The sequence below is a fragment of the Barbus barbus genome (genome assembly GCF_936440315.1).
Source record: "Barbus barbus genome assembly, chromosome: 5".
NCBI classification, from domain to species: Eukaryota; Metazoa; Chordata; class Actinopteri; order Cypriniformes; family Cyprinidae; genus Barbus; species Barbus barbus.
The window spans coordinates 30,834,273-30,851,618 of record NC_136733.1 but is presented as its reverse complement, the minus strand read 5'-3'; the positions used below and the strand labels follow the sequence as shown (position 1 = coordinate 30,851,618).

Genomic DNA, 17,346 nt, shown 5'->3' with positions numbered 1-17,346 from the left:
TTTCCCCTAAAGAACTTTCCAGTCATTTTTGTGAAGACAAATTTCTGATAACTCTCTCTCTCTCTCTGTTTCCCTGTAACAGCTCAAACACTAACACAATGTGTGAAATTACAGCTCTAAGGCGCACACACACACACACACACTACTAAACTTTTGCTGTACGTGTATGCATGCACACATACACATATACTGCATAACTTCCATACAAAATATCAAAATCTATGAATGAAGTACTACGTCATATCAACACAAAAGACATTGCTGTGGATGAGCATTTTATTTCAGCTTCATATTCAAACAAGTTTCAGAAAACACCTTCACAAAACACAGAAACGTTACATTTGTCAGGGTAAAGCAAACTGCTCAATAAATTTAAAGACGCTTTACAAATAAATATCAGCAAACACAAATTATGAACTCAAAATCAATAAATAGTTCATCATTATAAATAATCGAAACATGAATTTCACAACATTAAAAGTTTTCTTTAAAATGACCATGTTTCACTCATGAAATTCTTATTGCATGTTGTGTCTATAAATAAATGTCCAGCTGATGCCTCCCCTCCTCTCTGTCTGTCTCTCTCTGTATCTCTTGCCTTGGGCCATGACAGGATTGGTAACATCACTGCTCCCTTAACGGACTATGACTCGTGCAGTACCCAGCATTCCCTTTTCTCATCAGAATAGAGTAACAGTAAACTAAATAAAGGACCCCCATCTGAAGCTAGACAATGTATGACAGGAGGTTTAAGAGTTTTAAATCTGGCACTTTCTTGCATTTGGGTTTGTTAGTGTTTGTACATCAGCATTCTCTAAGTGAAATAGTTTCTCCCTAACATTTCACAGATACTGACCACAGTGAAGCAAGCCACCTCCTTAACTTTATTTCCCTTTTATAAATTCCTGGTTTAGTTGTATCTTGATGAAAAAAAACCTGTAGTAATGGTAACAGAAATTCACGCATCTTTACCAGAAGATATTTGATACACATGTACACAAAATCTCACACACACATCATTGAAGACTATAGGGACATGCAAACATTCATCACAGGGTTTGGAATAAGAGGAAATTTTGTCTATTTTAAATTAAAATCTCAATTTTTTTTTATCCTGAAATCCCATTAGTTTCCACTTGCTCCACAGTGACTGTATGTGTGTGTGTGTGTGTGTGTGTGTATTTCTAATCTATTTTATTTATTATTATTATTATTTTATTAATTTATTATATTTTAATTTACGTATATATGACAGAATGCATGAGAAAATATAAAATGTTACTATAAAAAGTATATATAAAATTATAAAAATGTTAAGAAAATACATACAAATATTTACCAATATGTGAAATAAGAATTGCAGATACTATATTGCAAATTATATTAATTTTGATGTTGAATTAGATTATTTTATTGTCATTTTGATGATCTAGCAGAACTTGAAAAATATATATATATCTTTTTTTAAATAATTTAAAATAATTTTAATTTGCTAGACCTTATTCAAAACAAGATAGAAACTGTGAAGCAAAACAGATGCAAACTTGTGATTTAAGGATAAAATTATGAGTATGTTACCACAATTATTCACAGACTCTTTTTCATTCTTTTTCTTCTCTCTCTCTCTCTCTCTCTCTCTCTCACACACACACGTCAGGCACACTTGCTCAGCTCCCCCCGCACCAGCTGTTTGGTTGGTGGTTTTGGCTGAATGATCGATTGCAAGCATAAAGTGAGAAATCAGTCATCATGCAGTGTGACTGGACACCCACCTCACAGGTGTATTGTGGATACAGTTCCTGAGAGAGGTCAGTGGGTGGACCAAAAGTCCCACCCATTTCTTTAGCTGAAGAAAAGCTTTGGTAAGTTGTGCTGTCTGTATAAGATGCCCACCTGAGGTCATCCATGCCCACCTGAGAGCTTCCATACATGCAAGGCTGGTGCTGTGCGGTGTCCATACTGCAGGGGGCGCTGTGCAGAGGGGTCACCTCCGAAGAGAGTTGGTAGGTGAAGAGGTGGTAGGTGGGGTCATGAGTGGGAGGGGTTCCAGTGAGGGTGTGGTCACCTGTATAGAGAAACACAAACCTAATTCAATCATTCCAGCAGATTAGTAAATCAGCATAATCAGCATAATAAATCAGCTCTGAAATATGGATTTTTGCCTTTAAAGAGTTAGTCATTCTTTTGGGTTTACATAACTGGTTGCTTAGAAGACTGCCACAGAGCTTTTGAATTAATAATGGCGTGTAGGATGCCAAAAGGTTTACAGAGTGCTCTCTGTCACATGCAGAACAGGGTCTAGACATCAAAAATAATTGTGACTTTGGCTCCTAAAACATCAACAAAAAAAAAAACTGTAGAAAACTGGAAAAGGAACTGGTAGTTATCAGCCAGGAAATTACCTGTTAAGTTTATGAACAGTTCCTTTAACCCTACAACATAATAAAATGCAAAATACATGTAGAACACCTTTAAAAAAGCAATACAGAGAATTCCTTCATATTAATTTACTGACTTCTCTGTCAAATTACATAACTGTTTATAATAGAGACTATGACTACTTAAATGTTATAAAATATGATGTTCCTTGTTATATTTGGTATGAATTTGTTCCAATATAATGTTGCTCAAGTGACCCTTGACAGTATTTGTGCCATTTAAATGTACTTTCATCTTTTTAGACTTTCAGCAGTCCATTTACTGACTGGTTGTTTATATGTTACAACCATTATCAATCAACATTTTAGCCTCTCCCTCACTCAACTGGCAGAAATATTTTTTTATGAAACAGATAACGGTTAGAATTGACTCTATGAACAGAATATGTGTTTCTGCAAATCTCAAAGCAAACACCCCAAAAAAACAACTTGGTGTTCAATGAGGGAGTCAGTTGTGAACCCATGTTAACAGCTTTAAACGATTCACTGACCGAGTGAGTCTGATTCAAATATGTGTTAGAAAAAGAGTTGATAAGAGTCATTTGTTCATGAAACTAACATCTCAACACGGTTAGGATTAGTTGTTGCATGCAGGAAAGAAACAAACACATCATGTGCTAACAAGATATCTGACGAAATGCACACTCAAGTTTTCTTGAGAGCTGCTAATGGCAAATAGATTTTAAATTATTGTTTCATTTTAGAAGTGAGAGAATAAGCTGTCAATTTTAAACCTTAGTACTACGTACCTAATTTTTTTGTTTGTACCTTTATTAAATCTCTTCAAAGAACATTGTTTTAAAAAAAAGCCCACAATAATTCCAAGTAACATAGCCTACAAGAAAGGAAAAAATACAATAAAGAAATACTGAAAAATATAAAATCTAATTATAACTTGGATTAAATTTAATTTAATTAAATGAGTAGTTTTAAGTAATTTAGAAAGTTTTAAGGCACTCATCTTTTTCAGTTACTTTATTTAAAATTTGAAAAAAGTTAAATTCCACAAAAATGTAACAGTAAATTTACATTTGTGTAAATAAAACTTGCATATAATCAAAATATTATAACACAGAAATTCAACCTCTTTGTTTTGCACCATGTACCTGAAATGTCGGAGCAGGTGTAGCCAGGACTGGGCTTTTGTGTCACAGTGTATTCTGACCGAGAGAGACAGGAGTCAGGAGAGGGTGGAGCTGCACGCTGCCTTGCGGTACTACGTGGTACAAGTGGATACTCTTTACTGTGAATAAAGGGTAAAATATGCATCAGACGCATTGATTCCTACAGCAGAGACCCAGACAATATTTGAGAAATTGGGAAAATGACATTTAAAGAAAGGACACAAAAGATATATTGAGAATATTTTAGAAGCCCAGTCCATCAGGGAACTTTTAGGGGAAGAGTCACGAAACACTGGCACTAGAGTTGATGTATCAGGGTGTTAAAAGAGAGAGAGCAGGCTCATGATTTGCATTGGCATGGTGGGGCGGCAAAGGGTAACGGATATAATTTGCACAGTACTGATCGTTTCTAATTAAATTTCTAAGCTAAGAGACAATTACAGTAGCTAAAAATCTTTTCTATACCCCCTTTCCAATCTGACTCATTCCTCTTTCTCTCTGTTTTTTCACTCTCTCTCTCTCTCTCTCAAAAACGCATTTACTTAGACACACACACATTAGCCCCTCAGTGACCCCTCTGTGTGACAGTGTGTTGTGCCGCTCTGCTCTTAATATTGTTACACTATAAATATCTCTCTCTTGTGTGTCACATTCAATACTGTCAACATGCAACACAAAGCTTTGACTTTTGTTCCTAAACCCTGCTAAGGACAACATATTCTCCATGTATCTGAAACAACATCAGTGGCTGAGATGCAACACACAATGACATGCAGGCACATAGGACATGTATAAAATAATACAATACATTAGTGCTTCATCATTACTCACATACAAACTCATGGTGCTGCTATGATCCACTAAAGTAAAATATTTCCATACGTATAAATGTTTAAAATATGTGTGTTCCACCTTGGTGTACGGGACATGCGATGCAATTCGATATCGTCATTTCCACGAAAACCTTTAGCAAATGGATTATTCTCAATCTTCAGCTGAGTGATCTAAAAAAAACAGAGGATTAAAGATGAACACACTGCTGCTTTCTGCAAATGTATGCATTTTTTCTACGATCACAGGGGTCTTGCTGCTTACTGTGTGGTTCTGGTAGGACGTTACAGCGATGAAGGTCGTCTCAGGAAACGAGTTTGTGCAGAAACTTGTGTTGCTGGAGCCAAAGCTGTTCCTCTCGTCTGCCTTCACAATGTGCAGGCGAGGCTGGTATTTATGCATGGAATTTAAAATGATCTGCAGCAAATAACAGGAAGAGATCTCCTGATCAACACATTGGTTACATAAGGGTTTCTGCAGGTTTATGAGGGTGAATTTAAGATGTTTTAGGACATTTTTAAGAGAATTTTAAAAAATTAAAAATGTATTGTATTAGCAACACTTCAAAATTTGGTTTGATTTACAAAAAAAAAAATTGCTAAATGCTTGAATCCCTCTGCTCCAATCCATATTATACCTTCAGATCACATTGCAAAGAAACTGATGTTATTCCTCAGTATTTTTGTCTTGTTTTTCAGTGCAAATGTCAAAAGATTTTTAAATCAAGATACATTTACTTGAGAAGCAAAATGACAGGAGATAAGAAGTCTTCTTTCTGTGCAATTTATCAAAATTATGCAAGTTTGTGATGGAAAAAAAGATCTGGCAATAAAAAAATTAACAAAAAAAAAAAAAAACAAGTTGTCATGGCCCATTAACAGATATTTGTTCTTGTTTTAAAGATAAACTCATTTAATTTTGTTCAACGTCTTATCTTCATTTTGCAACTCAAGTAAATGTATCTTGATTTGACGATTTTTAGAAATTTGTTTTGGAAAAGAAGATGAAAACACTGAGGAAGATATTTAGCATTGAAAGCAACATTGACTTTATGAATGTCAGACTTTCTGCTCTGATTTAAGACATTTTTAGAGCCTTATTTTATGGAAGGGTGAATTAAGACCCTTTAAAGACCCACAGAAACCCTGTTCCATGTCCAGTTTAATCCAACTAAGCTGTAAACCAGTGGAGAGTTGAATTATGTTCATCAGTAAATAACCAATCAAATTTGACTGGCATCATCACTGACATGTCCGAAAGGATCCAGGTGGTTGTTGGTGAGTTTGAGCTTCTGGAAAGAGACGAGCTGTCTCATCCAGTGAGCTCCTGAAGCCGGTGAGTCTGGATGCACATACAGTCGGCCTGGAATCGCCGGCTCAGCTTTACCCCTTATGGACCTACAGAGCAGATAGGACACAAACGAGATGATAAGGACTTTCTGTCTGCTCCACAATTCTGAGATAAAAGTTCAGGTTACAAAATAAACTTCTGTGTCAGACACAGTTGAGTTTCTCTGCTTTGTGTGAATCCTCCACTTACTGCACAATATTCACTAACCAGTAACCAAGGCTTATAAATTCATTATTTTTGCATCATTTCACACACAACAGAGCTCATTTGTATTTATGCTATGCATAACTTTCTCTTAGCATTCCTCCATTGATTTAGCTACACCTATATCATTTTCAGTCAGTTATGTTCAACAGCTCAATAACCTTTCATAGAATCATTCAATCACCACTCAAAATCTCAGTTAATATTAATTCTTGAAAAAGAATCAAACATCTTTATAAATGTTTACCTTTCTATTACTTTATGTATTTTATTAGTATTATATAGTTTATTTAAATTATAATTTATATTTTCTTACCATTTGTTATCTGCAAACTTATACCGATGCTCATCGGCTGAAATAATGTCCATCAGTAAGATATATTTTGCTTTGGGGTTTAAGCCTGTTACCTTCACTTTGTAGCTGGGAAACATTCGTCTGTAAAAGATCAATGATCCATTAGAGAGCCAACAGCAATATTCAAATAATAATGGTAGTAATAATAAAAAATATTAATACAGTGGAGTATTGTCTTTTTTGTCAACATTTTCCTGATCCATGAAGACACTGCATGTAATGGCATGAGGTATCACACATATTTAGAGAAATCAGTTGTTCATCAGTTCATCAGTTGTTCATCTGGTTAAAAACACTAGCAAAATGGAAATAGAGTTATTTGGGGGGGGGGGGGGGGGGGGGGGGGGAATAAAATCTTGGTAGAGCAGCATGTTTGAATATGAAGTGTCCTATTTCTCAATGTTGTCCTCCAGGGGCTTTTCCCTGCCTGAGGAATTGTGTGTTAAAAATCGTTTTGATCCACGAATATTCAATAAAAAGAAAAATTTATGTTCTATCTTAATACATTGTGGGGTAGAAAAAATTAAAATGAAAAAGAGTCACTCACCGGCCAGCTTTGGTGATGATCATCTCTGTAGTGACTTCATGAAATTTCGCCCACAGATCTCTCTCGTGCAAATAAACTTTGATTCCCTCCATACCCTGCGCGCCAGGATCGGCAAAAAAAAAATATATATATATATTATATAAATATATATATATTTATTAACTTTTTTACTGCCTAAATATACTGACAAATGCAAACAATGTAATAACGTGATATTTAAATAAAGAATGATTTTTAGGTTGTGGGTGTTTTTTTTTTTTTGTTTGTTTGTTTTTTACCAGTGTTTTTAGTCCATACAAATCATAATTGTGAAAATAGTCGAGACTGGTTGTTAATAATATCGAATTTGAAAGCAAATTAAAAAGATTCGCGTGTACATTAGACAGTCATATAACAAGAAATGATCTAAATACACTATGTAACAAATAATGCACTCCTGTAATAGTGATGCTACAAAATGTATAGGCTATTTGCTTGTTATATAAACATTAATTCATTTGCAAATAGGCTATGCCATCTTCTTAGTGAATTTCCAATGTGCAATAAATAATTCCACTTAAAATTAAATAACTAGACCAATAATATAGGCTAATAATAATAATGCAATAAAAAACAAATACTGACAAAAATTCTCACAGCAGAATTTTGGCCTCGCATTTTGCTGCACGTGCACAGTTATGGCTGACCTGTTGGGAGAGCTGAGTTTGCAGCGGCGGAGACCCGGTTTTGCACCGACCGTGATGACCGGAATCTTCCTCCTCGAATCCCATCGCTGGGGAATCGCCGCCGGAACATGACTGCTGACATCCGAACTCTAAATTCGCCATATCCCCGACTGAGTTTAACTACGGTGAACTAAAAATGCGCAAAGGAAATGGTAAAAATATTTTCACCAGGTGATCTTCAGAATTGGAAATAAAAAAATGTATAGCCTAAATAAATAAAAACTAAGAAATACAAAAATCCACATTAACTGTAATTATGTATTTGTTTTAATTATTGTGTAGCTAATAAAGTAGCCTGGTAGATAAATAATTTTGCCTTGATACAATGATTTGCTGGTTCGCGTTTTCAGCGATTTTTGCATTTGACGGAGAGAAGTTTAGGACAGAGCGCTTTGGTTCTTAATGTAAAGCCTATTTTAAAAGAATTAAAAATGTAAAATGTATAGGCCTATGCCGACTATCAGAAATTCTCAAATTGCAGGCTGCTATAACAATATTCATTTTATTCCTACAGAATCCAATAACTTAGATTAATTTTAACTTATATTTTCCTCGCATGTAGCCTACTTGGATTTTTGTCGTCTCTTACCTCATTGTTTAAAGAGCTTTTCGTTGCTGACTTAATTCCGAAAAAAAAGGCAATTTTAAATTCGTCCCCACTGATTTGTTTCTCCAAGAGGCCTATAATTTTAACCTCCCTGAATACAAATACATATATCTGCAAAAAGAGTTAGGGCGTTTTAATTTTCCTCTCTCCTCAAACCCCTTTGCCGAGCTCTGCCCTTCTTCTTCTGCCGTGTTTCTCTTTTCTCCCTCCATCCATCCATTCTCTGTCTCCCATTATGTGATGCTTTCTATGTCGTCACACCTTTTTCATTCACACACTCATGACACGCCATGTCCAAACTCACACACGGCGACAAAATTCACCATAAACACCCACATTGCGCGAACACCTCTTGTCCTCCAAGATAAACCTGCTTGTTCCTATGCGCTTTCCAAATACAAATACAAAATTGAGGAACATCCTAAATAGCTTAAGAAGAGAAATTCGCTGTACTCACATATCTGGGACCGAATTTAGGCTTAGACTCCAAGTTGTTCGGTAACTACTCAGCGCTTTTCCGTCAACATCTCTGTGCGCGACGGCTGCGCGCTGCGGGGTTAAAAGTTGAGGAGGTCGAAAGGAGGCAACTAGGCGAGCGTTCTGTCCTCTCTTTCTCTTTCACTGCTCGAGTCCGTTTGTATTTGTTTGCTGGTGACGCAAAGCAACATTCCCTCAGTAATAACTTTGGAAATATTATTTGATCTATTTAATGAACGAGCCGCGTGCCCAAGCGTTCTCATATAGTTCGCATTACTTCAAAACAGGTTTCCATAAATAAGACAAGTGGATGATAACAGGATAGCTTGCAGTGCGAGCCGTGGGAACATTGCTCGTTAAGATAAGACGGTAATCCCGCAATCGTGTGGCGAGATAAAGTCAGGACACCACGGAGAGCGCGAGCTTGACATGGGCTCGAGACACGTCGGTATTCGGGCTCTGTTTAATGTGACTTGGACAAACGACTAGATGATTTATCAGTTTTCCTCACAATTACTGAAATATTAATGACTTTATAACTTTATACGGATAGGTACATTTATTTCTCTTCGGATTCTGTGATCTGTCAGTCAGAATAAAGCCAAACTGATATTGTTTTTAAATTACGTAAAAAAAAAAAACTAAAAAAAAACAAGGATTTTACATTTAAGTTTCTTTTTAAATAACTGAATGAGTATTTATTTTACGAAAAGGTCTTGCCTTTCAAACCGTAAAACTAATAAATTGCGCCACCTAGTGCGCGCATTTATTACTACAGTATTATTACAGTTCGTAAATGTTTAAACACTCAAATCAAATTAAATATTCGTTTGCTAAATCAATTTAGCATGTTTTCGAATTTAAAAATTAAAGGCAAGGATTTAAAAATATAATAAAAACATCATTAAAAAATAAATAAATATATATTTTATATATATAAACCGTATAAAAATGGAAAGATTAGACCACAAACGTGTGCAGTTTATACATGAAATATTTTACTCATCATTCCGCATACAGACAAGATACAATCGGTATTTTCTCCTTCGTTAAGGCAAACGGCATAGACCTATCAAATCAAGCTCTGTCATCTCACTTGCTGCTCCAGTGTAAGCTGTAGAATAGTTAGGTGTATTATCTCTGATCTCGCTTAAGTAGCATGGAAAAGAAACATACTCCAAGACCAAACTCACTGACAGATAAGCAAGAAACAACAAAAACATAGTTCAACAGGCTGATTGTTTGGGCCAATTCTACAGTAGCCACTTAATTAGGATTTAAGTGTATGTGTGTGTGTGTGTTCAGTCAAATCTAAAGGGCACTTCACAGATATGTGTTCAAGCAGTCAAAAGTGCTGCCTAACTGTAAACATGAACATAAACCAAACATTTTTTCACAAATTAAAAAAAAAGACCTAACTTTTCTACTCCGATCTTGGCTTTCACTGTCAAAAGACCCTGAAGAGATGAAAATTAATAAAAGTTATGAGGAACAAAAATCAACGTAAAACTGAAACCTGAGAAGAGAAACAAAAGAAAAAAAAAATCCAGCTGCCATAATAATGGCAATCTAAAGGGGCTTAACCCATATTCTATTTCAGTCTAGCCATATGTTAGTAATTAGATTCTATAACAAAACTAATGCGTTACAAAACTCATAAACATCTATCGTACCTTTAAGTTTCACAACAAACTTGAACAATAAACTTGAAAGCAATAAAATTCAGTCTTAGATCTTACATTATAAGCAGGGGCTGTCATCTAATTGTTGGTTTTAAATTGTTTCTAAAGCAGAAATAACAGACAGCAACATTCAAGTGAATTCGCAGTCTAACATGCAGGTAACATTTATATACCCTAGAGCGATTTGAATGGAAATCAAGATTTTAGGAGTTGTTACATATCACAATACCCTTGGGAATAAAAGGTGAGTCAACACATGCAGCAGAAAGAGGGAGCTGTGTGTAGCACAAAGGGCTTTCGTTCTTTTCATTCACTGTCCAGAATATGTCTCCAGTTAAATGGTGCATGTATGGGGCTCTTACAAAGGAACATAGCTTAATAGAGCCAGCAATGGTTCTCCATCATACGAGTTTGTACACCGTGATAGCGTGTGTGAAGACATGACGTGTGTGTGTGTGTGTTTGTATGCATGTATGCATGTGTTATAAGGGGACATGACTAAACAAGTATGAAACTGACTCCCCATTATGTGTTCGCCTAATGGCTTCAGCCAGGATCATAGAAATGTCGATCACCTGGAAAGGAAAAGAGAAATAAATTAGTCAACATGCTCTGAGTAACGCGGAAAAAAGAAACCATTTCTACTATATGAAAAACAATAAAATCAGATATAGTATTCCAGAAGTTAATACCAGATTACCGTTCAAAATTTTGGGGTCAGTAAAATATTTATATTTGAAAGAATTTAAATGATTTTATTCAGCAAGGACGCAATAAATTGCTGTCATTTTGAACTCCCTATTCATCAAAAAATCCTGAAAAAAAAACAATGCATCACTATTTCCACTAAATTAGCTGGTTTTAACATTGATAATAAGAAGAGATTCTTAAGCATCAAATCAGTATATAAAAATGATCTCTGAAGCATCATGTGACACCGAAGACAGAAGTAAAGGCTGCTAAAAATTCAGCTTTCCATCACAGTAATAAATTCTATTTAAAAACATAAAAAAAAAAAAAAAAAAGTTATTTTAAATTCTAATAGCATTTTACTATATACCTGCTTTTACTGTAGATTTTGGACAAGATAGTATGTATCCTGGGCGAGCTTTTGAACGGTAGTGTATATGTATCAAAAATGTGTTGTAAAATTGTGAAACCTTAATAGATTTGCATATCACTGATTTCCCAGTTCACTTTGATTCAGATTCACAAGCTTGATATTCAGTTCTGATTTTGACAAAACGTGCAATTATTACATAATCATGTGATTTTCTATATTACACTAATATTTAATTATTTTTTATATTATATAAGAGTTCAATATTTTCAAACCTTTTCCATTTACTTAAAATAGAAACGGATAGAAAAGAATTATTCAGAAATTATAACCCAGCACTAAACCTCAATGTAATTTTCTATAACATAAAAGTCTGTGCCTGAATCTTGTTGCAGTGTTTGATTTTGTCCTCCTGTGGAATTGTGTTGGTGACCACAACTGCCTCGAAGTTGGCATTGTTGATCCGAGAAATGGCTGGCCCAGAGAAGATACCATGAGTCAAGATGGCATACACTTTAGTGGCTCCTGCAGACACCAATCTGAGAGAAGACCGAGACACACAAGCAATTACACAAACAGGCGGGAACATGGAGGCATGTGGTCTGACAAATCAGCAGGATAATCATGAATGTGCATTCGCTTGAGTGTGAAAGCGGTAGTGTATCATGCGTGTCCTCACTTGTCAGCCGCGTGACATATCGTCCCACACGTGTCTGCCATGTCATCGACTAAAATCGCCACTCGGTCCTTCACGTCCCCAACCAGCACCATACGATCAACCTCATTGGCCTTCTTCCGCTCCTTATGGATTAAGGCAAAGTCCACATTCAGTCGGTCTGCGATGGATGTCACTCTAATTAAACGAACAAGATTCTTAAGCAACATTCTGTACAACAGCGGTAAATGACCATGGATGCATTCAGGCTTCTCTGCAAGTGTCGCATACACACCACAGAGAAGCCACATGCACAAAAGTTACAGTAAAAACACAAGTACAAACACCAGTGTGCATAAGCTCACTCACTTGCTCACTTGAGTGTCTTAAATGGTTACAAAAGGGGGCGCTGTAGTCAGTTCATTTCTCAAAAAACAAATCACATGATGTAATCAGCATGATTAAATTAGCCAAGCTTTAAAAGGCTTCAAACAGATTTACAAAAAATGCCCACCACTATAATATACTGCTAAAGGTTTAGGCCAAGCCATCTACTGTTAGCAGGGTCACACACTCACACATAAACACACAAAAAAACCTGATATTTCCTTACCCTCCACACCTAAAAGAGTAAAACACACTCATGTCCATAGTCTTCAAGAGCCTGAGCAACATTATAAACTACAATTCTCCAGGTTTAACAGCCTGAAAGGGTTACGCTGCCATAAAAATCTAATTATATGTAGTCCAAAACTAAAAAACATGATAAAATATCTTCTTTTAAAAGACTTTTTAAAACAATGTGAAAAGGATAAACAAAGAGAAATCTGAATGTGAAACAAGAGTGACAGTGAATTAAGGAAAGTAATGAAGGAAGAAGAGAATGGGTCTCATTCACTAATAGTTGTGTGAATTATTCACGTTTATACACAGAGAATTTCCACCTAATTCACAACACGTGCGTGCAGACTCCAATTTGTTCTTAACCTTGTTGTAATGTCAATGCATTTGGAGTAATTTAAATTGGCCACCGCATGCCTGAGGTTAGCCATTTGTATAACGCCGCCTACACACTGCACGATTTTAGCAATCCTATAAGATCATTACCAATCACACTGTGCAACATGGATCTAATAAACTTGGGTACGACATGTATGCAGACAGTATGATGATGGCACCTAGTGACTCGTAGGCTACAATGCAAGTTACTATTAAGAATAAAATAAAACATCATTAGCATGTGCTAGTGGTTAATAAAAAAAAAAAAAAAAAGAGCATGTCGAAGCACAGTTTAGCAGTTGTACTTCTAATGTTTGCTGAAAAAAGAGGAATCTGTGAACAAGGAAGTTAAGAGAGTTTGAGGTAATCAGTTTTACATTTTAGCGCCATGTTGAGTAAATCAACATGCCATTTCAAGTTTCATTTTTATTGGCTGGTCAGTAAACGTGGGTCGTTGCAGCAAACATACTGCGTGATGTTGAATTTCTGACATTATCAGAAAATGATCGCAGGCTATCTTTGGTCACAAGACCATGACAATTGCCACAATTGTTTCACCATGCCTATCTTTCATCTGGGACAGCCGAAAATTGCTTACAACACAACCAAACCATTTCCAAATAAGGGGTTTCTGTAGAAGTTTCAGTCACTCTCAATAAATATGGAAAAATTAGACCACCTTTTTTTTTTTTTTTTTTAACTGGTGATATAATGTTTTATATATAATTATTTTATTATAAATTATTTTATAATTATATAATTAGTAAGATTTAATATCCATATAAATTTTCATCTTAACATGCTTATAAGTAGGGCTATGCAAATAATCGAATGCGATGATCATGATGCGCATCTAGTCAGTTAAGCCGGTTCAGTGATTAGTAGTAAATCTCCTTCACGTGCTTTCAGATGGAGCGGCATTTAAAGGGGTCATCGGATGCCCATTTTGCACAAGTTGATATGATTCTTTAGGGTCTTAATTAAAAGTCTATAACATACTTTGGTTAAAATTTCTCAATGGTAGTGTAAAAAACACCTTTTTTACCCTGGCAAAATCAGCTCTGTTTTCAGCGAGCTGTTTTTTAGTCCATGTTGCTTTAAATGCTAATGAGCTCTGCTGACCCCGCCCCTCTCTTCCGTGGAGTGATGAGCAGTACTGTTTACTTTAGCCGCGAAACTAGCACATTATTAGGAAAGGCGATTTGTAAAGATTCATAAAAAAAAAAACACCTTATACTCACTTCTTCTGTAGATGAAGCTGGATCATGAATGATTCGTGCGAACAGACGCATTTAGGCAGATTGGAGATCGGCGCATTCACTTCAAAGCAAAATTAACGTTAATCCTCTGCATCTTCAGCGGATCAGATGTCAGGAGTAAATGACGACTGCTATGTTCATTATTACATCCAACAACAAAACACCTAAATCGCTTAATCTGAGACATCTGGTCTTCACAATATCGTGTTCAAAATCGAATGTGATAGCCCTACTTATAAGACTACAAAGAGTATATGATTTTTGTGTTTGTGGGGTATCAAGTGTTCCCGTATTTTTTCAAAAATGTTTTTTCAAAAAATTTTCAAACGGAAAAAAAACATTGATGAATTTGGTCATAAGAACCTTTACACACAGGTATCACACACATTTGTGTGCATGTATGGTTAGTGAACGAGACCCAATGATTTTGAGAGACAGAAAAGGAAAGAAAACACACCTCTTGGCTCCACCGGCATCAGGAGAAACAATGGTGCAGTTCTTCCATTCATTGATGTTTTCTTTTATCCATTTGAGGACTGCCGGCTCAGCATACAAGTTATCAACTGGGATGTCAAAGAACCCCTAACAACACACACACACAAAACACATCCAATCAAATTCAAACCATAAAAAAAACTTTTTGGACAATGTCCAAGTCTCAACTATAAAATGCAGTAGAAATTTAAGGCGCACCCAGTTCTACTCAGGCCTGACTGTAGGGTCATGTCTGTGATCTCTGTTCATGAGAGATAAGGGTTTGTTTTGAGCTCATTTGGAGGAAAGGCTGTTTGTACCTGAATTTGAGATGCATGAAGGTCCATAGTGATGATGTGGTCTGCTCCAGCTACAGACAGCATGTTGGCGACCAGCTTAGCTGAGATTGGAGCCCGACTCTACAGACAAAATTCTCACTCATAAACATACACTTATAAATAAGTAACATCACAACCACTAACCAGATACACATTTACACTCCGATAGAGAAGGGCTAAGCAAGCATAATTAGCCATGCCTTGGAAGTTGCCAAAGGGCCAGAAAACACAAACTGACACCACAGAAGAAAGACTTACAGAAAGTAGCCCACATGGATCCACCAACAGTGATGCGGTTAATTCATGATTAATTGTGTGTACGTGTTAAGAAGCAAGCTGTTCCCCTCACCCCCACCTTGTCCTTCTTGTCCTGCCGAGCGTAGGGGAAACAAGGAATAACCGCCGTGACTCTGGAGGCCGATGCAATCTTACAGGCATTGATCATGATCAGCAGCTCCATAAGATTGTCGTTTATTTCACCACAGCCACTCTGGACAATATAGACATCTTCTCCACGCACACTCTCTCCTATCTCTACACTGCAAAAAAAAACACACACACACACACAAACAAACAAGGCTGAGTCTCAGTCACTAAAGATAGTGCACTATAAATCTATACTTGTCTGCCTGATTAGAGGGGTGTATCTGATTTTTTATATGGTCACCACTGGGGTTCAGACTGCTATCCATTAAAAAGCAAACTGAAACTATTGCGTCAAAAACCTGACTGCATTTATCGCATGTCAGCTGCAGATAAAGAGTGAGACACACATTTTATCTTTTAGGGTCACAAGGCTTCCACTCATCTTGAGTTAAATGTCAGTTATATAAACACAGACACCAGAGCCAACATTATATTTTAATCTCACGATATGAAAGGGGTCGTGTACCTGCATATTCCTTCTTTTTAGCTATAGAAGTGAAACTAATTGTTTTAAAAATAATTATGCATAATAAAAACGCAGCTGCATTTCACGAGGGTACAATTTAATAGCGTTATAACTCATCACGTGGCAGAGGAGGCTAGGCAGGACGTTTAAAATTAGCATTAGCTGCCCCGGAGTCACATGCTTAATGCAGGTGCATGCTGGGAAATTGAGTCTGATAACAGTACGAGGCGCATTGCGCCAGATGACACCTTCCGATACATAAAACTACAAACTAAAAAAAAACATGGCTGCCATGTGTTTACCATTCCGTTTTCCCTAGCCAAAACATTTCGGTAAATCATGGTTTCAGTTGCAAATCTGACTGTAAATAACTCACCAGGTTTCCTGATTGCTGAATTTTTTGGTGACCACTTTCCCCAGTTCGAGTCCCAGTCGGTCCGCGATCTTCTGCGACAGATCCGGATGCGAACTGCCTGAAAATATCTTAATGTTTGGCATTCTGGGCTGATCCGTGGTGCCTATAGTGTCGGGATGGTATACAGTGTTTTTAAAAAACACTGTAAGCTAAAATGACCTCTTCTAAATCAGTGTTAACCTTAATAAAGTAAGTTAAGAGGGCCTGGTGCCGGTTGTCTCTTCTGAATAGGATTCGTCTGCGCAGGCAGGTAGCAAAGCCACTAGTATGTGCCATCGTAGCCCCGCCCACTTCAGTTAGACACGCCTATACACTGTGGGGCGCGTCCATTTCGGCGCTATGATTGGACAAATTTCTGCGGGCTAGATGACTTGCAGCTAAACAGACATATATGTACGCAACACACTTTATGATGTTCCAGTTTACAGTTTCAATAAAGCGTTCCAGCACACTGGGTCAAAAATGACATTGCTTAATTTAGTTTTAGATAGGTTTTTTTTTTACCTTTATAAACACCGGGACCACTAAGCAGTCTCACAGCCAACTAGATTTGCTAGATTTTCTCGATAACTTTTTAAATCACTTTCATTAAGAACAACGTAACAACTCGTTTGATAGTTAGAAACTAGTTAAAACATATAAATCTTATGTCTAATGCCAACAGGCTTTTATTAAAACTTATACAGTCATGGCCAAAAATATCGGCACCCTTGGTAAATCTGATCGAAGAAGGCTGTGAAAATTAATCTGCATTGTTAATCCTTTTTTATCTTTTATTTAAAGTATTCACAAAAATCTAACCTTTAATTGGATAATAATAATTTAAAATAGGGGGGAAATATCATGTTTTTCAATGTTTTTCTCAAATACACGTTTTCAATGTTTTTCTCAAATACACGTTGGAGTTCAACGTG

General features: G+C 36.4%; 2 protein-coding genes across 4 annotated transcripts; both read right to left on the bottom strand.

The window, feature by feature from the left end:
* Positions 1 to 1,667: 1,667 nt before the first annotated feature.
* On the bottom strand, positions 1,668 to 7,676 carry LOC306869537 (T-box transcription factor TBX5-like; the record flags this gene model as incomplete). Its single annotated transcript, XM_079416290.1, has 8 exons — positions 1,668 to 2,065; positions 3,545 to 3,681; positions 4,475 to 4,566; positions 4,658 to 4,810; positions 5,643 to 5,790; positions 6,264 to 6,383; positions 6,850 to 6,944; positions 7,536 to 7,676. The coding sequence occupies 8 exons, from the start codon at positions 7,674 to 7,676 to the stop codon at positions 1,668 to 1,670; spliced, it is 1,284 nt and encodes a 427-aa protein (XP_079272416.1).
* A 1,960-nt stretch (positions 7,677 to 9,636) lies between these two features.
* On the bottom strand, positions 9,637 to 16,736 carry LOC306870428 (ribose-phosphate pyrophosphokinase 1). 3 transcript variants are annotated; one of them, XM_079417693.1, is made up of 7 exons: positions 16,394 to 16,736; positions 15,475 to 15,664; positions 15,108 to 15,206; positions 14,771 to 14,895; positions 12,080 to 12,253; positions 11,780 to 11,939; positions 9,637 to 10,915 (listed from the first exon to the last, which is right to left on the bottom strand). In XM_079417693.1, the coding sequence occupies exons 1-7, from the start codon at positions 16,513 to 16,515 to the stop codon at positions 10,823 to 10,825; spliced, it is 963 nt and encodes a 320-aa protein (XP_079273819.1). In that variant the 5' UTR covers positions 16,516 to 16,736; the 3' UTR covers positions 9,637 to 10,822. The 3 variants fall into 3 exon arrangements, with proteins under 3 accessions (XP_079273819.1, XP_079273820.1, XP_079273821.1); XM_079417694.1 differs by having other exon boundaries at positions 15,481 to 15,664; positions 16,394 to 16,726; XM_079417695.1 differs by having other exon boundaries at positions 15,475 to 15,659; positions 16,394 to 16,517.
* Between the last annotated feature and the right edge of the window lie 610 nt (positions 16,737 to 17,346).